Source organism: Thunnus albacares, chromosome 6, assembly GCF_914725855.1.
Source record: "Thunnus albacares chromosome 6, fThuAlb1.1, whole genome shotgun sequence".
NCBI lineage: Eukaryota > Metazoa > Chordata > Actinopteri > Scombriformes > Scombridae > Thunnus > Thunnus albacares.
In genome coordinates, this window is record NC_058111.1 from 623,241 (window position 1) to 644,721 (window position 21,481).

Consider the following 21,481-nt stretch of genomic DNA (forward strand, 5'->3'; position numbering starts at 1 on the left):
AGGAGGAGGAGAAGAGAGGAGCTCAGTGCATCATGGGAAGTCCCCCAGCAGTCTAGGCCTATAGCAGCATAACTAAGGGCTGATCCAAGGCGAGCCTGGTCGGCCCTAACTATAAGCTTTATCAAAAAGGAAAGTTTTAAGCCTACTCTTAAACATAGAGAGGGTGTCTGCACCCCGGACCCAATCTGGAAGATGGTTCCACAAGAGAGGAGCCTGATAGCTGAAGGCTCTGCCTCCCATCCTACTTTTAAAGACTGTAGGAACCACCAGTAAGCTGCATACTGGGAGCGCAGTGTTCTAGTGGGATAATACGGTATTATGAGCTCTTTAGGATATGATGGTGCCTGACCATTAAGGGCTTTGTAGGTGAGGAGAAGGATTTTAAATTCTATTCTGGATTTTACAGGAAGCCAATGCAGCGAAGCTAAAATGGGAGAAATATGATCTTTCTCTAGTTTTTGTCAGTACACGTGCAGCTGCATTCTTACCCTTAGTTAGCACTTCTTTACTAGATATAATCAATTTGTCTTTAGTAACAGGCTATGTACCACAGTCCTTTAAAGTAGCTGTAATTAAACCTCTTCTTAAGAAGCCTACTCTTGATTCAGGCGTTTTAGCCAATTATAGACCTATATCTAACCTTCCATTTCTCTCTAAGATCCTTGAGAAAGCAGTCTCTAATCAGTTGTGTGACTTTCTACATAACAATAGTCTATTTGAGGATTTTCAGTCAGGATTTAGAGGCATCATAGCACAGAGACAGCACTGGTGAAAGTTACAGATGATCTCTTTACTGCATCAGACAAAGGACTTATTTCTGTACTTGTCCTGTTAGATCTTAGTGCCTTATTTGACACCAATGACCATCACATCCTATTACAGAGATGTCCTTAATTATGCATAAGGCTTAATAAAATTTAAACGGGAGAGTTACATTAAAATTCACCCCCCATACAGTTGTCATGAACAGGGAAATTAGTTACAGAGACCAAAACCGTTGTTTGTACCAGGCTGTAAACATGTTTATTTCTGGTGTAAAGTTGGGCATTTTAACATGGGGGTCTACGGGGATTCACTTGCTTTTGGAGCCTCAAGTGGCCATTCAAGGAACTGTAAAACTGTTTTTGGCACTTCTTCGTTGGCTTCATTTTTCAGGTCTGGGGGTTGCCGCTTGATAATGAAGTGTTTTTGTATAGTATAGTCTCAGTTTTCTTTAAGATGCATAGAATAGTGTAATGTTATTATAACCCGGCGTCCTGGCTTCACCTAACTATATAAACTTAATAAGAGAATAATAAACAGGACAATGAGTCCAATCTTCTCAACTGAAACATTATTGTGTCAGCCTTGATGACTCTGTGTCCTCCACTGCTCCCCTCTCATATGGGGTACCACAGGGCTCTGTACTTGGCCTTCTTTTATTTTCCCTCCATCTACTCAGATCTATGTCCCTCCTACAGTGTTAAGCCATTGCATGAGTGTTTACATGAGATTAAAGCCTGGATGTCTCTAAACTTCCTAAATTTTAATGAAAAAAAGACAGAAGTCATGGTCTTTGGTGGCACTTCTGTGACCCCCCTGGTTGATCTGGGTTCTTTGGCACAGTATCACAAGCCAACTGTGCACAATCTGGGGGTAAAAGTGGACACAGACCTTAAATTTGACAGCCAGATTAAAGCTGTGGTGAGGTCAAGCTTTTTCCAGTTGAGGCAGCTGGCAGAAATTAAACCAGTCCTTCAGAGACAACACTTTGAGACAGTAATCCACGCCTTTGTGACCACTCGGCTGGATTACTGCAATGCACTTTATATGGGGGTTAGTGCGTCCTCCATTGCTCGTCTTCAACTGGTGCAAAATGCTGCTGCACGTCTTTTAACTGGCACAAGCAAGTATGAGCACATTTCACCTATTTTAGCTTCACTCCATTGGCTGCCCGTCCATTTTAGGATTCATTTTAAAATTATTTTATTTGCTTTTAAAGCCTTGAATGGCCTAGCCCTACCTTACCTCTCTGCGCTGCTGCACCCCTACACTCCAGGCCGCTCTCTCAGGTCAGCTGACCAGCTGCTCCTGACAGTACCTAAAGCGAGGCTTAAGCTCAGAGGTGAACAAGCTGTTGCTGTTGCAGCTCCAAAACTGTGGAATGGATTACCACTGCACATTAGACATTAGGCCTCCTCACTGTCTCATTTTAAATCTCTTCTTAAAACCCACCTCTCCTCTCTGGCTTTCACACCATGTAGCGTGTTGCATCTTGTGTGAGCAGTGCACTTTATTTATTTTATTTTATTTATTTTATTTGATTTGATCTTATTTGATTTTATTTGTTTTTATCTTATTTTATTTGATTTTATCTTATTTTATTACCTTTATCCTATTGTGTCCTTCAGCGTTTTATTGTGTTCTGTTGTGCTATTTATTGTGTTTTTTTTATCTTGCTGTGCAGCACTTTGGAAACCTTGTGTTTGTTAAAATCATGCTATATAAATAAAGTGGATTGGATTGGATTTATTTAGAACATTTTGTTTTAATAGACTGCACAAAATAAAACCTCCACCTACCTCCACCTCGCCTCCCAAACAAAGAATAGTTGAATCTCACTCATTTTTCCCTCCTGACTCCTTTACAGTCAAGATGGGGGCAAAGATAACAAAAACAGGGATTTATTCATCTCGTATCCTGCCTAACTTTAGTGGATCATAATATATTGAGAATGGTATGGTATGGAATTTGGTTCAAGATGAGACCAAACTTTTCTATGGATGTCAGCTTGCCTGCAGCAGGCTGCACAAAAAATATTAGGCTGATGGGTCTAGTAGTATATGAGATTAGTTGCAGGAAAATACACAAACAGACACACACTCGACCAAACACATGATCTAAAAATGCTACATGTTCCTTTAAAGCAAGGAAGGAAAACAGGTTTTTTTCAGAGTTATCTTTTCAAAATGGTAAATAGTAGGAGGTCTGTTTGTTTTAGAAATGAGACTCAGTGAGTGTGTCATCTGATAATGAGGTCATTCTGCTGCTGTGGGCGTCTCCTGACTAGAAAAGGTTAAAAGCAGCAGAAGCAGATATTCATCTCAGTTAGAAGGGACTCACAGTCTGAATGCAGAAGGTTCATGTTAGGATTCAAATAATGTCATGACCTAACTGTGGTTTTGTTATTTCTTACTTAAGAATTATATTTAATTAAGGGAATGCCAAGTTCGAGACATCAGTTACAATTCTTTTCTTTGTTATCTGTTTTGTGTCATCGCACTGAATTGTGTTTATGTGTGAAGGATCATGTTAAACTCCACACAGGTTTCATATTTCACACTTGCTGCCTACTTCGACACTGGGGTTTTTAAATATTTATATTTCATGATTGTCATGTCTTTATATATGTTAATCATTTGTGCCAATGTTTTGCTCATTGTGGTTATCTGTATGAACAGAAGCTTACATGAACCTATGTACCTTTTTCTGTGCAGCCTGTTTGTAAATGAACTGTATGGTAGTACAGGGTTGTTTCCATTCCTTCTGGTTCAGATCCTCTCTGACATTCACACTGTTTCTGCTCCCCTTTGTTTCCTGCAGATTTTCTGTTTGTACTCTTATGCAAGTGTGGAATTTTTCAACTTAGCCATCATGTCTTATGACAGATATCTTGCTATTTGTTGTCCTCTACATTATAACACACGGATGACGTCTCATAAGATAACACTACTTATTGCTGTAACGTGGTTATATGCTTATGTTATATGTTTTGTTCCAATAACTTTGAGTGTCCCTTTACAGCTGTGTAGTAACATCATTAACAAAGTTTACTGTGATAACTACTCTATTGTCAAACTGGCATGTTACAACACAACAGTCATTAATATTTATGGACTCACTGCCACAGCTCTTATAGTTTCATGTCCCGTAACTCTAATCTTTTACACGTACATAAAAATTCTTCAAGTTTGTTTTTCTGGTTCTAAACAGACAAGACAGAAAGCCGTCAGTACCTGCACACCTCACCTTGCTTCCCTGCTCAACTTCACTGTTGGGGCTGGCTTTGAATTAGTGCAGCACAGGTTTGATATGAGCAGAGTACCAAATATGCTTCGAATATTTTTATCATTATACTGGCTCACATGTCAGCCACTCTTCAACTCTGTAATGTATGGCCTGAAAATGTCTAATATCCGTATCATATGTAAAAATATGTTTTTTGCTTAAACGTAAGCTATTGTCAGTCCAGAGGTTTGCTGGTCTGATTTAAATGTGTTGCGCTTTATAAACAATAACTGTGCATATTGTCATTGATGATGATGGAGAATAACGTAAAATTCCTTGTTGTGTAAACAGTTTTGCCTCTGTAAATACAGGGAGCACTTAAGATGAACATAACAGAAGTCCGTTTTGGCAAAGGTCAAGTTAAATAACAGTTTTTGAAAGCAGTTTGAATCATGTGTTAGACTGAGGAATGACATTATCTTTGTAATAGAAGAAGATTTACAGTTTTTTAAGTAGCAGGAAACAGCAGTTAAGTGCAGGCACAGCTGTATCTTTTATTTGCTTTGAAAGAAAAAAAAACTATTGAATAAACAATTAAACAAGGTATATAGTTTTCATTTCTTCATTTCATCTGGGACAAACCAGGTAAACCTGAACAGAGAGTATGAACCTTCTTTATGTGTTTCTGAAGACGGATCCTCTCCTCTAACAACACCTTACCTGTCCTTTGATACTGTTGTTACTGTGCTCCAGCTGATGGCTTTTGTTATCTTGTTCAAAAGCTGCAGAGGGAGATCATTTTTTTGTTGTTTCTTTTCAGCCTTGTGGTTTTATGATGAGATTAATTTATAGACTTTATATTTTTGGGCTCTGTGACTTAGAGTTCAGGTGGAAGAGATGATCAGGTTGAATGTTCATGTGAATTGTTCCCTGTGCTGCAAGGGTAAGCCTAGTAAATGTGATATAACACATTAAACAGGTAATTGTGGAAACAACACCTATATGCTCAACAGTGTGTAGCAATCATTGAAAATCTCAGTGAAACCTGACAGCAAACTTCTTACTGGATGTGACTTTAGGCTGACAGACATTACGTTCAGTCTGGTCAAACCAGCAGCTGAAGAGTCAGTTAACAGAAAATGTCAAAGACTCTAAGAACAGCTCAGGAGGCTCAGTTTGAAATAAACAAGAACTAGTCTGTAGTCTTTCTAAATGACTCAGCTCAGTGTTCAAATATATTATGACACTACTGGAAAACAAGACTTAGAGACTAAAAGTTTTTTTGTTTTTTTGTTTTTTTTTAAACCCTGCTAGAGGCCCCTTGAGACTGCAGTATTAGTTATATTACATGTTGGATAGAAAAAATACCATAATGAGAATGTTGATATTTTTAGAGACATGGTAAAAAGTCATTTTTTTATATAGGACTTCTCTGCATCAAGCGTCGCAAAGTGTTCCAAGTACGAGCTAAAGGTGCTGATGCTTGTCAGAAAGCAGCTGAACCTCTCTTCCCCCACACCTTTCCAACGGCAGAATTGAGATGGCTAAGCCAAAAATACAACGGCCACACTCACTTTACACAGCGATCTGCCAGGTGTGTGCAGGTGAGAAAGTAGGTAGGGTTTGAACTTCTCTCTTTAAAAAATGTTTCATTCTTCACACAACTACTTCTGTCACGCATGTAAAAAGCTGAGTGCAACACCATGAATGTCTTCTAGGAGAAAATGCTTGAAAATGTGTGTATTGTTATTCAAATTTGCACAGTTCATTGTTTTTGGCTCCTTTTTTGTTGTAATGATACATCTTCTGATGCTAAGCTAGGGCACATTGCCAGTGATGTGTCCTGAGGTCATTAGGTGTTTTGGGTCTTTTGAACATTAGACACCCTCACTCAGGTGACCCAGCTGAGGTTGATCAAGCCTCAGCGTCTGCCTTAGCTGCACTATCCCACAGATCCACTCTCATCCAGAGCCACCTGGAGGCTTTCTCAGCAGCCTCTTTACTGTTGTAGATGGCCCTCCTCTTCCTCTCGCCTGTGATGCCGAACACAGTGTAAGTCCTACAGAGGGACTGTCCTGAAAAGCCTCTGCACCCTACATCCATAGGCAAGCGCCTTGCCTGCCAGCCTTGTCTGTGGTAGTCACTGACTAGACCCTCGTATTTTGGTGGTCTTGTCAACATGCTGAGGGAACCTGAGTTGCCTACCCAAGTGCACTGTCAGCTGCCAATCCTGTGCAGTGTTGAGAAGCCCTGATGTTGCCTCAGGTGTTGCTCTTGACTTCTCTCCAGCTCTGATGACGCTGATGGTTTGCTTTGAGGGTTTTGACCTCTGGCACCTGGTGATGGCACTGCAGATGATCTCTGTGATGGTCTTGCTTGAGCAGCTGGTCGTGACACCAGCAATATTGGCCTTCCCCTAGAGCCTTTGGACAGCAGCTCAAGATGTGCTCAAGGGTCCCCTTTCTCTGGAAAAGGGAGCACACTGGTGTATTGACCAAGCCCCAGCAGTGCAGGTTGGATGGGCTGGGGAGGAACCTGCATCAGGTTCTTGGATGTGTACACATCCTGGACCAAGAACCAAGAACCTGATGCAGTGTGGCTCTGACCTCCAGAGGGCAGTCTATGAGATCTTCCTCTCCACAACTTGTTCCCATCTAGTCCATGTAGCTTACTGTCTCTTTCCCACTGCTCTCACTTCATTCTGGACCAGTTGTAGCTATTCCTTTCCTCAAGCCTTGTCATAATGGGGAGTTGCAGCGGTTCCTAGCCCAGTCCTTCCTCTGACCACTGTTCCTATCAGGACTCCATAGCATAGCCGTGACTCTGCCAGCCTCAGTTCTCTACTTTCGTCTGGTCCTGACTGCTACTCCTGCCCCTGAGACTTTAAGGTTGTTTGACTCTTGGAACTGCAGCACCTCCTTTGCTCACAAAACCTTGAACTCCTCCTCATTGAAGTGATGGTAATGCTGCTCAAGCTTTTCGGTAGACCTAGCCATCTCCTCAGGTTGCAGCTGACTCTCTTTTCCAGGTCTGAGATGGTGGAGATCGGGAACATATAGAGGAGCAGTGGCCACAAGATCCTTGGCAGAATACCGTGTTGGTTAACCCATGCCTTCAATTTTCCTGGAAGGCCCATCCTCTCAACATCTCTCAGCCACCCCTCCAACTCCTTGCAGGTGTTCTTAATGGATATTGTATCTTTGAGGCTGCTGTCCAAGGTATTTCCCAGGCTTTTCACAGACTACTCTGCGATGGTAGGGATTGGTGTTTCTGAGATAGAGAAACAGAACTTGTTCACTACTCTGCCTTTCTCCAAAACCAAAAACTTTGATTTCTCTGTTTTGAAGGACATCCTGGCCCATCCCATCAGCTTCTCCAGCCCCTTCAGGATGCATCTGCATCCAGGTACTGACTCCATGGCCACTGTTCAGTTGTCCATGAAGGTGCACATTGGTGGTTTACAGATACCGGACTTGGACTTGGAGCCTCTGCACTCTGGTTCATCAGATTTCAGAGTGCAGCTGTAGGTCAAGGCAGGGTACAGAAGAGGCAGACCATCGGGGTGCAGAGCAGGAGGCAGGCAGCTGAAGATCTGACTTGGCATCAGCGAAGATGGCTGACAGATGATCTGGGAGGTCCAGCTGTGGGTCAATGGAGACTGGTGACTTGAGGTCTAAAAGGACTGGAATCATGAAAACTTGGCAGCCAAAAGGAAACAACTAAACAGGAACCCAAAGACCACGGCTCCATGACTTCGGGCAGGCAGGGACAGGATCATTGCAGCTCAGAAACAGGCCCAAGCAGGAACAGAAGATTGCTGCAGCCCAGCAGGAACAGATGATTGCTGCAGCCCAGCAAGAACAGGTGATTGATGTGGCTGGGGTGGCTGTGTGGGCTGGTGCTTGAGCTGAAAGCTGGAAACCGGTGGCTGAGTCTTAGTGGAGCTGGGGAGCGGAGACTCTGTGGTGCTAGCGAGCAGAGTCTCTGTGGCACTGGGGCTGGTGACCAGTATCCTGCAAGCTAGCTGGCTGGAAAGCAGGCTGAAAGCTAGCAGACTGTGCAACTTTATGGTGTATGGTCTTTACAGTAACATTATCATGGTAACAAATCTGTGTTTTGATGTATTAAAAACATTCTAGTCTAACAACAATTTGAACCACAGTGACGTGACCATCAACCTGTTCAGCTAATGAAGTGCCTGAGTCTGCAGTATGTGCAGGTCCAACTTTTAATAAATGTGTAAACATGGCATAGTTTTAGTTTTAGGAAATGTTTATACATGTGGCTCTAAGCATAACACCAAAGCAGGGTGACAACAGCATACTTTCAACATTACCACTCAGTCAGTGAGACCAAATGAGGCATTTTGCAACAATGGGCAGTTCAAAGTGCTTTACATAAGACAGAAATAGGCATACAGATATTTAAAAACAGGAAAAAGCAAATTCTCACATTTGAGAAGGTGGAACCAGCAGTTTAGCATGTCTGCTTGGAAAATTGCTTAGGCTACTTGACTATTTGGTTTTCAAAATACTTGCCGGCTCAGTCAGTTCAGTTCTAATGTGTATATGGAAAAGGAAGAATCAATTTCTTTTTCCTTACATTTGTTTTACTCTGCTATGTTTTCAAATTTCCTAACAGCAGGTGGTGTGCTAACCTTTCTGTTAGATGTGACCTGTGATAATGAGGTCAGTCTGCTGCTGTGGGCGTCTTCTGTTTGAAAAGTTTAAAAGAAGCAGAAGTAGAGTTTCAGCTCAGTTGGGAAGGACTCACAGTCTGAGTGTTTGGACTCACACAATGCCATAAACTGTGTATGGATGTGTATTTTTTAAGCTAATCATTATATTTATTGCAAATAAGGGAATGTTAAGTTTAGAGGATCTATGATGTGTGTTTTTGTGAGAATTAATATCTTTACTGTGAGCAGACTGAATGATGCAGTGAGTCCAAAATAAGCATAAATCTGACATTTCAACTTTTACAAATTTGCAATGTTGAAACTAATTAATTCTGTGTAAACTTGAATTGTCATGATGAACTCTTCACAGGTTTCATATTTCACACTTGCTGCCTATTTTGACATTGGGCTTTTAAAATACTTATTTTTCATTATAACTGTGTGTTTTTATATGTTAATAGTTTGTGCCAATGTTTTGCTCATTGTGGTTATCTGTATGAACAGAAGCTTACATGAACCTATGTACCTTTTTCTGTGCAGCCTGTTTGTAAATGAACTGTATGGTAGTACAGGGTTGTTTCCATTCCTTCTGGTTCAGATCCTCTCTGACATTCACACTGTTTCTGTTTTCTTTTGTTTAATGCAGATTTTCTGTTTGTACACTTATGTAAATGTTCAGTTTTATAATTTAGCTGTCATGTCTTATGACAGATACCTTGCTATCTGTTTTCCTCTGCAATATAACACGCGTATGACGTCTAAAAAGGTTGCCATTCTAATTGCTATAACATGGTTATTCCCTCTTCTTGCAATTGTTGTAATGATTTCATTGAATGCCTCTTTAAAGCTGTGTGGAAATATCATTTACAGACTGTACTGTGACAACTACTCTGTGGTGAAACTGGCATGCTATGATACATCAGCCAACAACATCTATGGACTCATTTACACTTTCACTGTATTAACTGGTCTTACGATACTAAACGTTTACAGTTACATGAGAATTCTTAAAGTTTGTTTTTCTGGTTCTAAACAGACCAGACAGAAAGCTGTCAGTACCTGCACACCTCACCTTGTTTCCCTGCTCAACTTCTCTTGTGGTTGTTTCTTGGAAGTATTACAGAGTAGATTTGATATGAGCAGTGTACCCAATATGTTGCGCATTTTTTTATCATTATACTTCCTCACTTGCCAACCTCTCTTCAACCCTGTACTGTATGGATTGAAACTGTCTAAAATACATAGATTATGTAAAAGTCTTGTCTTCGGTAAAATGTGAGCTACTCTTCTTTTATCAGCTGTAGAAAGACTGTTGTTACATCATCAATAGTGGTAGTGCTAATAGTTGTAACCCCTGCTGAAACGCATCAAATAAAGTGCTGACTCCTCTTGTAAGTCAGTTAACATTGTCCACTGTGTTTGTTTGTCTGTATTCATTTACCAGTACTAATCATGTGTTGAATTTTTTTTATCATTATACTTTCTCACATGCCAGTCAACCCTCTTCTATATGGACTGAATTTAACCAAAATCAACATCATATGTAGAAGTCTTTTCTCTGATAAAATGTAAGATACTAATGTTGAGGCAACAACAATAATTCTTATGTTCAGTTCATAAGAAGCAAATAAAATCACCTCATTCATGTAGCAGATTCTTGACATAAAGTTAATCAAAGAATTACAATCAGTTCATAAGAAACAAGTAAATGAAATCTCCTTATTCAACCCATCAGGAATGAGGGTATTCAGGGAGTGTATCCAATACGTCTCCCTCTGCAGAAGAATTCTGTCTCTGTTGCCACCTCTCCGTGGCATATTCACAGTAGCAATGCCCATATATACAATGTAGTTCACACAAACTGTGGTTATGGCTGTTAAAATGCATCGCCACTGATGATTTATCATCACGATTGCAGATGGAACACTTATGTTCACAGATCCTGGTTTTTAACTCTTGTTTTGTTTTACCAACATAATAATGATCGCATGGGCATTTTAACAAATAAACAACATATTTCGTATTGCATGTGATTAAGCCCCTAACCTTAATCTCCACATCAGATTTTGGATGGGTGAAATGATGATGCCCTTAATCATAGCATAACAATGTACACAATTATGACAAGGAAAAATACCGCTGGGAATCTGAGACAGGAAGTGAGTGTGACTCTTAAGCAAATCAGACTTTACTAAAAGATCACATTGTTGGAGTTGTTGGAGGACCTCTTATAAAAATATATAGGTCGATTTTGAAATGCATTTGCAATATGAGGGTCGCTCTCCAAAATATGCTAATGTTGACTCACTGCTTTTTGGACTGACTTAGAGATGGAACTATATGTAGAGACTAATGCCAGGAACAGGTCTCTCAGGAACTCGGTGTAAGTAACTCTGATCGCTGAAATAGGTGTACCCTCTTAAGATGATTATCCAATAATGTCTCTCCATACCGCCTACATGTAAAATAATCATGTGACTCAAAAGAATCGTCCATATTACAGATTCGTCTGATCCTCAGTAATTGACTGTAAGGTAGACTTTTTTAATGCTGGTGAGTGAAAACTACTAAAAGTATTTCTGTCAGTTTTCTTTTTATATATCTCAGTTTGTATAGAGGTTCCCACTTTTTTCACCAGAACATCCAAAAAAGAAATACGTTCACGATCAGAACACCATGTGAAATTAATGGATTCCTTCCTTGAGTTCATGAAATCATATGACCTGCCTTAACACCACTGACATGGATTTGATAGTCTTTTCTCTCACCCCAGTGCGGCTGTAGAACAGCCACACTGTCTCACTAATATCTCCATTCCTGCTATCAGTTGTTGTGATCTCATACTATGCGTGTGTCACATGATGAGCTACCTCAGATGGTTTTCTGTGTTTTGGACCACTTTTAAATTTTCCATTTTTTATCTTTTTTGTGTCGTCCCCCCTCGATTCTTTTAATATTGTTCAATTGTTTTAACATTGTTTTACTGTTGTAAAGTGTATTGAGACACCCTGGTGTGACTTTGCACTTTAAATAAATAAACTTTAACTTAAACTTTATTTTAGTTTATTCTGAAATGGTCTCTGCCTAGATAACCAATACCCCCCACCAGTGTGGATGTTGCACTGGCGGGTGGCTGTTCTGCAACCTCTGATCCAGGTTTCAAATGGGTCCAGTCACCCCTGGTTTTCAATCTCAATCTTGAATCTCTAGAAGGGACCCACCAGAGGATCTCAGGCTACACTTAGGCTCATATGGGATTAAACATTCATTAATGTACTCAGGGGCCAGTCCCATCGGTGCCTTAAAAGTGATAATTAAAATCTTAAAAATCGATTCTAAAGTGCTCAGGTAGCAAGTGTAATTAAGCTAAAATTGGGGTTATATGTACTCTTTTGTTAGAATTAGTAAGGAGTCTGGCAGCAGCATTTTCAATTAACTGAAGCCTGGAAAGGTTGTGTATGAGTAGAGTGAGTTGCAGTAGTCTAAATGGGATTTGATGAGTGCATGGATGACAATGTCCAGGTACTTAGGAGACAGAAAGAGATTCTGTGTAACTGGGTAATTATTTTAACATGCTGATTAAAGTTAAGATTATTATCAAAAGTGGTGTCTGGGCCTATGATAATGACCTCAGATTTGTTTGTATTCAGTTGAAGGGAATTATTTGACAGCCAGGTTTGAACTTCATTTAGGCTTGACTGGAGAGTGATTAATTGATTGTGACTGATGGGTTTGAAGGAGAAATAAAGCTGTGTGTCATCTGCGTAAAAGTGGAAACTAATATTGTATCTGGATTATCTGTCCTGGATGTAAATGTATAAAAGCAGGGGGCCAAGGACTGACCCCTGAGGTACTCCACAAAACAGAGGTTTTAGTGATCTGCAATCACCAATAGCAATACTAAAAGTCTCATTTTGGCGATAGAAGCAAAACCAGTCTAACACAGTGCCAGAGATACCAACCCACTTTTTTAGACACTCAATTAAATTGAATGATCTACGGTATCAAAGGTTGCAGTGAGATCTAAAAGGATTAAAATAGATGAGTGGCCAGAGTCAGCTGCTAAAAGAAGATCATTGAGCACTTTGAGGAGTGCAGTTTTTGTGCCTTAGCCCACTGAAAACCTGACCGAAATGTTTCAGAGACTATTTCTGGTCATAAATGAAATTACCTGCTCTGCAACTATCTTTTCTAGGACCTTGGCCAGGGATGGAAGTTTGGAGATGGGACGAAAGTTGTTCAGGATATTTGGCTCTAGTGAGGGTCTTTTAAGCAGTGATTGAACTGCGGACCTAAAATGATTGGAGACGGTGCCAGATGTGAGAGAAGAATTGATTATGACAGACATAAAATGATAAAGTAGCTGCAGGACTTCTTTAAGGAAACAGGTGGGAAGGAGTTCAAGAGGACAGGATGTGGGCTTCATATTGGTAACGGTCTTGTCTACATGATCATCTGAGAATCAAATAAATTTCAGAGCATGACAAATGACTAGGAGGCTCAGGTATTAAAAGAGACAGTGGGGTAATTTGACTTCGTATTGTGATAACTTGGTTGGAAAAAAGATAAAAACTACTCACATTAGGAGGGGCATCTGTAATGTGGCTAATAATATCAAAAGGCAGCCTGGTGTTATGCTGGTTTTTCTCAGTGATTGCAGTGAAATAATTTGCTTGAGCATTTTTAATTGCTGAATTGAGTTTTTCATTAAGATTTTTACACTGTCAAGGTGGACAGTTAATTGTGTGGCCTTGAATTTCCATTCTGCTTTACAACAGAATCTCTTCAATGAACAAATTTCCTTGTGTAAGCAGGGCTGAAAAGTATTTTTTGGATGTCTTGTTTTAAAAAAGGTGCAATATTTTTGGCCATTTTCATTTGTTTTATTGTATTAATTAATATGTTAAGTTGTGAATCAAAAGCAAAGTTTCAGTTATATTCAATGTGAATTAAAGAATGATGGATCCCACATACTTCTGTCAGTTTCAACTTAATACAGAGAAAATTTAGTTTTTTTAAAAGAAGATGGAAGGGAACCAATATTTTTGGCCACGTCTGTACTTTTACCACTCAATCCTTAGATCAGTGTCTGCCGGGACTTTTGGGATGCATGTGTATGTATATCTTATATTAAATCATGACTATATTTTAAATGCTTTGTTTGAACATTATTTCAGTTCAAAATTAATCAGTGACATACAGAGTCAGATTTAATTGGTCAGTTGCATCTTTTTAATCAGCAATTCACAGCAAGATATAAATAATAATAAACAGTTTCTCATTGAACCTGCACAGGATCTGCCTGACCTGACAACATTTTATAACAGAACAGATGTTGATACATTTTTCGTATTTTTGACATTTGCAGTCCATACATGATAGGATTCAGAAGTGGTTGTATGATCAGAAAATACAGCGACAGAATGATTTTAAACACACTGGGCACACTGCTCATATCAAACCTACTCTGCAGGATTTCAAAGCTGCAGCCAAAAGAAAAATTCAACAGAGACACAAGGTGAGGTGTGCAGGTTCTGACGGCTTTCTGTCTCATCTGTTTAGAACCAGAAAAACACACATTGAGGATTTTCATGTAAGAGTAAATGATTGGAAGCAGAGGGACTAAGATGGAGAGAACAACACCAAAGAGCCCATAAATGTTATTCACTTTGGTGTCAGAACATGCCAGTTTAACAACTAGGTAGTTGTGACAATACAAACTGTTTATGATGTTTCCACAAAGTGGCAAATTGATGTTTAAGGATAAAGTGATTAGAAATTTCACAAAAGAATACAACCATATTAGAATAATAAAGATAGGAACATGGTTACATGTCATCCGTGTGTTATATTGCAGAGGAAAACAGATAGCGAGGTATCTGTCATAAGACATGATGGCTAAGTTACAAAATTCTGTGTTTGCATATGTGTAAATACAGAAAATCTGCAGGAAGCAAAAAGAAGCAGAAACAGTGTGAATGTCAGAGAGGATCTGAACCAGAAGGAATGGAAACAACCCTGTACTACCATACAGTTCATTTACAAACAAGCTGCACAGAAAAAGGTACATAGGTTCATGTAAGCTTCTGTTCATACAGATAATCACAATGAGGGACATATTCATACCAATAATAACAAGGTATTACATCGCAGTTATCATGAAATAAAAAGATTTCAAATTTCCAATGTTTAAATAAGCTCCGAGGATAAAATAAGATAAAGTTGATGAAGTTGAATTTAACATCATTCTTGTTTAAAGTGACAAAACAAGTGCAAATACTTAAAAACCTTGTATCATCTACTACCCCAAAAATAAATCATTAGTTTTATTTAAAAAAGGCATCATTTTGAAAAAGAGTATTTTTCGAGCCATTTTTGCTTACCTGGACTTTCATTTCAAAATGTATTTCAAAAAGATTTAGTTTTAAGTCTGACAAAACCATCTGCTCCTTCAAACTAACAGAAATCTGCTCACATCATCCAGACTGCTGCAGTCACCTGTCGGCTGCTTTATACATTTTTCAGGTGAATCCCAACAGACAACAACCACCCGTCGCCTTCATCATCATCATCATCATCATCAGTCTCAACAGTCAAAAATTATTTCATTTATTGCTTTCATGCAGATCTGACTGAAAGTAGTGTGATGGCATTTTCTCTTTCTCGCTATTTTCCTTCCTGTAGTTCTCTCCAGTTACAATCCTGTTGTCTCTCTTCCAGGAGAGCTGGAGTTCAGTCAGGAAGCAGCCTAAAGATAGAAAAAGGCTGCTGTTCATGGAGTTATGTTCCTTACTTTCACGTATCCACACACACTTTACACCACTGATGCCTAACATTCCCATATTTTATTAGGGACTGAGCCCAAAAGGCAGAGATGAGGACTACTGTATTACCCTAACCCTTTGATTTACAATTACAGTTGTCCTCACTCTAACCCTTACTCTATTGTTTTTCGTGTGTTTGTTTGTTTGTTTCTTTCTTTCATTCTTTCATTATTATTACGGGACTTAAACCCTAAATTTGACCCCCTAAACATGTTCAAAAACTGACCGAATTTGGCACGCACATCAGGTCTGGTGAAAAATTTGATAAAATGTCAAAATGAACCCCTAAAGTGCCAAAATGTGCTCTCTAGCGCCGCCTATGTAACTAAAATGGCCGCCATGGCCTGTAGGAATGTTGTAGAGAGATCAAACCAAAACTCAATTATTCGTCTTATCAAGACCTACAAATCATATGCTGACACCCCTGACCTAAATCCCTCTAGGAGTGTACACATGGCTGTAATCTCCTTATCTCTCCACCTTGTGAATGTGAAGTCAGTTTGTCCGGGACTAAACTGGGATGTTTGAGAAGGTCAAACTAAAAGTTTACTGTCTCCTTCTAATTTATATTTTCTAACTATCTCATACCAATTGTTTAATGCATTCTCCAGGATTAAATTTTCTCCCTTGTGGTATGTGGTCTGTAAACTCTCTTCTGTTATAAAATACCTGAGAGTTTAACCTCTTCAGGACTTGAAAAACTATTCAAATAAACAATTTGACAGTTTGCATCTTCTGGCTGTAAAGCCTCATAAACATTGTGAATGAGAGAAGATTCTGAGATATAAAGTCTTTTTCATCAGTTTTTGATAGCGATAGGTTAAGGAAGAGTGTTGTATTGTGGGTAACTTGGAGCATTTGACCGCTGTTTTGGCCCGTTTGCCGTCAGTCCATCTGCCGCAACCTGAATCCAAACGCCACCATCTCTGTGAAGAAAAGGCGTTTTATAGCCGTCACTGTAAATGTGAAGTTGCTCATTTAATTTCATATTTTCAAGAATATGTAAGTATATGAGATCATATTTCTTAAAACACAGTCTTTCTCAATTAATATTGAGCCTTTGGCATCTAATAAAGCGCTCCAATGTGTGTGTGTGTGTGTGTGTGTGTGTGTGTGTGGACCAGTGAAACCAGTGCTGAGGTCTTCCCAGGCTGATTGGTCTCACTGGTTCACAGCTCCGACTGTGTAATTTGCTTCAAAGGGAATTAGTGGAAACTGTGGCTACTGTGAAGCTGCCTCTGGGACAAACATGTTGACATGATGAAATGACCTTTGACCTGAGGGACTTCATTAACGAGCTGCAGTGATGTAACTTCCTCCAGCAGCCTCTGAGCGGTTTACATCAGCTCCATCTGAGAATAGTTTGAGACAAAGTTTTTATTGATGAGTTTTCATATTAATAATGATCAAATCATTCTTTTTAGCCTCCTTTAGCTCCTGGTTTTGTTTTTTTCTGTACATTTACTGCACAGTTCAATGGTTTAATGGATATAATGTAATTTCATCAGCTCAGTAATTTAAACCTTCACAAGTCTTTAACAGGCCACTCCAAACAGAAACACTGAATAAATAATGAGCTTTTATAAATGACTGTCTTCATCCAAACATATGGAGTGAAAAACACAACATACATGTGCAGAGTTTAACCCTTTCATGCAAAGCGGTCACTACAGCGGACAGCTGTTCAAAAGCTGTTTTCTTATATATGCATGGGGTTTTAATGGTATAGTTGCACATCAGCCAACACAGTGGACTCTAGTGTGTCACATCACATACGCTGCCATCCATTGGCTGGCCTTTGTAAGCGCAACACAAATTTCTCAAAACCATAGACCTTTAAAAGCTCAAAACCAAGATGGCCGCCTGTGGGCCGGAAATGCTCAACAGCTCAGGAATATCTCGCCAGTCCTTCTATAGTAACAGACCCTTGCAGGTAAATAAAATTTTGTAACATCAAGTAACAACTAACTGTTAAAATTTCCAAGTATTGATTTTATGTTGGGAGAAAATGACGATTAATCATCTGTCCACTAAGTTAGACAAACTCCTTGAAAAATGCGTGTTTAAACAAAAATGAGGTTCAAATATTTTTTTTCATGTCTAAAGAGGAATAAAAACACTGACTGAGGTTATCATAATTCATGCATGAAAGGGTTAAAGGAAGCTGTCGGCCTCTGAACAGAACGACAGAGTTTCAGTCACTCTGTAAGTTTGTTGAAACTACATGAAACCAAAACAGAGCAGGTGAGTAAACAGTCAAGTTTTACCCAATTGTTGCTCAAATTTAAACAAATTTCCAGAAAATTATTGAAAGAAAACATGAATTAAAGCTTCTTTGTTGTGTGAATATCAGCAGATAAACTAATTCTCTGGTCGGTGCCGTTAAACCGTCGCAGAAGAAGAAGACACAGCGAGACGACGTCATTAACAAAGAGACAGTCAAAGCTTCAACGATGGAAAACATGATGGAAATATGACGTTTCTGTTAGTTTCATGTATTGATATGAGGAAGGTTACAGTCTCCTCATCATCGCCCCACACAGATCTGATGTTCGTCATCATTTCTGTGTCTGTATTAATGCAGAGACTAACAGCAGAAATTATGTTCTTAATGTTTTCTGATGCTGTTAAAAGTTTAAATTTTTGCAGCATCAAAACATAACATTGAATATGATTCTCCGCACACCTGAATGTATGACACACATCATCATCATCATCATCATCATCATCATCATCATCATCATCATCATCATCAGCCACATGATACCAAAGTGTTTCATGTTTCCTGATGATTTTCAGGTTGTTCAGACCAAAATAGTCATAAATGGAGGCTCTGAGGACAGAGGCTGTAAAGACTTTAAGAGGAATCTGTGAGATAATATTTAATGTCAGTGAAACAAACTTGATGTGTGGAAACACAGTCATTTAAAAGACCTGTGTGTGTTGTGGTGCTGTCACGGCAAGGCTGCGTTTCAATACGAGACATCTGTAAAGCAAATGTGTTAAACCTGCCGTGTTCTTAAAACTCTTCAAAGCTTCTTTTTAAACACAGTAAGTTACTGCAGATACACAAAACCTAAAAATAAAATGAATATATGTTTGTCTATTTACTGTTTGTACCTGTCCTGTCAGGTCACATCCGTAGACTGTAAAAAATATGGACTGTCACACCCTGCCTGGACTTTGTGTGTTTTTTGGTCTTTTTGTGGTTTTTGTGTTCTTTGGGGTTTCCTGGTTTCTGTTTAGTCCTTCTGGTCATGTGGGTTTTCTTGATGTATTTGGGTGGTGGGTTTGAACCGCCGTTTGTTGTTTGGCCTGGCGTGTTGTGTTCTTGGGTTTGGGTTCATGGTGGTTCTTGGACGGGTTGGTGTGGGTTGTATTTAGAGTTTTGTGTTTTTTGTGTTTTGGTTTTGTTGCTGTTTCCTCAGCCAATCACTCCCAGCCTGCCCTTGTGTCTCATCACCTGTTCCCCATTCCCTGATTAGTTTAGTCTGTATTTAAGGTCTGGTTTGAGTTGAGTCTTTGTTGGATCATTTGTTTTCTTTAGCTTGTTCTGTGCGGTTCTGTTTTGCGCTGTCCTGTCTTAACCACCTCAAGATTAAAGGTTTTCGTCTACCCTGCAATCTCTGCATGCTGGTCTCTGCAATTGCGTCGATTCCTGCTACTCAACCTGACATGGACGTCGTCACCATGACGTCACCTGTTGGTTTGAACCGCCGTTTTGAAGCCTCAAGTTCAGCAGTTTGACTGTCACCATCTTAGATTTTTGGAGCCAGAAGTGACCGTATTTGAACGAAAGGGTTGAGCTGATGCTAGCTATTAGCGTGGTTAGCATGGTACTGCTAATGCTAATTTCCGCCAGTGAAAAACAGAAAAACCATTAAAACAAAATGTACCAAAAAAAACTGAAATGACACAGTTTTGTAGCAAATCCAGTTTGTTTTAATTGAATTGCTGCAAGTTTAACTTTGGTGAATTTTGACCCATTAATCGTTGCTGTTGTCCAACAACAAGTCGTCCTGACAGAGCCAACCTTTGATGGAGAAGCTATCATAGCTTATTAGCTGTATTGCTAACATCCAGTTTTATTAAAGCTCCTCTGTGGGAGTAAAACCTGTTTAGTTTACACAGTTAGGAGACAGAAGGCCATGATAATAAACTAGTAATGACTTTTAATAAACTGAACTTATTTTCCTGTTAGTAACCAAACCAATGTCAGAGGGAAGTAAACAGAACAGCAGAGAGAAAATAGATAGAGAGGGACTAGCGAGCTAGCGGTTAGCAGCTTTTCACCAACCAGCCCTGCGAGTCACTACATCACCAAACCTCTGCCAGGTTCTTTATTTCTGCGTGAGACCAGCAAGAGTTTCTGCAGCGACACACAAAGAGAGGAGACACTTTATACTTTTAATTTTAAATTCAGGGAACAAAAACAACCAAGAAACTTGGCGAAACTTTGGAGTTTTTACCTGACAGAAGTTCATGTTCTGATTTATCCTCAGTGCTGTTAATGAAATCTCTCAGTTTTTTGGGGAGTTAAAGTCTTTATTGAGGAAAGAATTCATTTTGACTTTATTCATAAACAGTCAGAGATACACCGTGTTTGATTTCACCTTTGACCTCAACAACGAGCTAAAGCAACTTAAAGGTACAGTGTGTAAAATTTAGCGGCATGTAGCAGAACAGACTCGGCAGACATGGAATAACATATTCATAAGTATGCTTTAATTAGCGTATAATCACCTGAAAATAAGAACTGTTGTGTTTTCGTTACCTTAGAATGAGCCTTTATATCTACAGAGGGAGCGGGTCCTCCTCCACGGAGCCGCCATGTTTCTACGGTAGCCCAGAACGGACAAACCAAACACTGGTTCTAGAGAGGGCCTCTTACCTCACTGCCGGATGAAACTGAATCCTACACACTAGTCCTTTTAATCTGGTCTCAGGCTCTTTAAAACCTGATCCAGATTTGAATAAACGGAGTCCGCCCACTCGTCCTGACTGGATTCTCATGTATGTTCAGTCGGTGTGAATCACGTGTTCTGCAGCTGCTGTCAGACAGTTATTAAACCGGCAGGAACCAGGAGACCAGCTCCTGTCCCCGCAGGACCGGACGAGTCCTCGCCGCCTCAAATCTAAACTGAACTGCTGATCTCCTCAAACAGCGAGCCAAAGTAGATTCATGCGTTCACATGTAGACAAACTACACGGCTACACGCTAACTTTGGCCTAAAAGCCTCTCAGATCTCCTCCTGGTCCTGGTCCTGGTCTACCTCTCAGCACTGATCTTGTACCGGAGGACAAAGTACGCGATGAGCCGCAGAGAGAAGAAGAATATGGCGAGGACGATGAAGTCCAGGTAGAGTTTGGCGTCCAGCATGTCCAGTTCCTTCAGGATGGCGTCTGACTTCTGGAAGTGGCAGGTGTCGTGTTGGTCGCAGTGAAGATCCTCTCGGTCCAGACCGTAGATGGACAGGATGACGCCCTCGAAGCCATATCTGAAACACGGGAAGTACTTTTAGAATACAATAGAAAGCCTTTACTGTCATCGCACATTTCCTGCACAACTAAATTTGCTTGGCAGCCCTGAACCAGTGACAAACTTCACATCAAAGTCTAAATATAAATATAAAAAAGAACAGAAGTAGTAATAACTTTGTGTTAGAAAAGATATAAAAACAGTCAAATTAAATTAAAGTATAAAAAGTAGCGGCACGGTTTTTTCGGCTTATAATATTATGCCTGTAATTCGTAAACGCGGACACTGCATGTACTGCACATGGACATTTATGGCGTGACTTTTCCACTAGGTGGGGCTGCAGCCCTACAGTAGCTCTTTCTTCAGGATACCAAATACTACACCACACTAGTCTAATCCTAATTTCATCAGCAGATGTCCATATAAAGAAATCCGTCACAAACTGACGTCAGATCGGGCTGAAAGTAGAAAAAAACGCTGCAAACCGAGCGTTCAGAGCAGCATGAGGATGAC

General features: G+C 39.8%; 4 protein-coding genes across 4 annotated transcripts in view; 2 read left to right on the forward strand and 2 right to left on the reverse strand.

Annotated features, from left to right (window-relative positions):
* Positions 1-3,288: 3,288 nt before the first annotated feature.
* LOC122984157 (olfactory receptor 142-like) lies at positions 3,289-4,209 on the forward strand. Its single transcript, XM_044354484.1, has one exon. The coding sequence runs from the start codon at positions 3,289-3,291 to the stop codon at positions 4,207-4,209; it is 921 nt and encodes a 306-aa protein (XP_044210419.1).
* Positions 4,210-9,017: 4,808 nt separating this feature from the next.
* On the forward strand, positions 9,018-9,944 carry LOC122983780 (olfactory receptor 11A1-like). Its single transcript, XM_044353891.1, has one exon. It carries the CDS (start codon positions 9,018-9,020, stop codon positions 9,942-9,944), a length of 927 nt encoding a protein of 308 aa, XP_044209826.1.
* Positions 9,945-13,943: 3,999 nt separating this feature from the next.
* Positions 13,944-14,939, reverse strand: LOC122984158 (olfactory receptor 10A6-like). The gene is given in 1 exon segment (XM_044354485.1): positions 13,944-14,939. A coding segment is annotated over 1 exon segment (969 nt). The 5' UTR covers positions 14,913-14,939.
* A 4,640-nt stretch (positions 14,940-19,579) lies between these two features.
* abcg1 (ATP-binding cassette, sub-family G (WHITE), member 1) overlaps positions 19,580-21,481 on the reverse strand; it is a 28,930-nt gene continuing 27,028 nt past the window's right edge. Inside the window, exon 15 of the mRNA XM_044353853.1 lies at positions 19,580-20,987. Coding sequence (XP_044209788.1) covers positions 20,759-20,987 — 229 coding nt within the window. The 3' untranslated portion in view covers positions 19,580-20,758. The remainder of the gene's footprint in view (positions 20,988-21,481) is intronic.

What these genes read in the sequence shown, in the direction of transcription:
- LOC122983780 (XM_044353891.1), top strand. Translation starts at nt 9,018, where the DNA reads ATGATGAACTCTTCACAGGTTTCATATTTCACACTTGCTGCCTATTTT.
- LOC122984157 (XM_044354484.1), top strand. Translation starts at nt 3,289, where the DNA reads ATGTTAAACTCCACACAGGTTTCATATTTCACACTTGCTGCCTACTTC.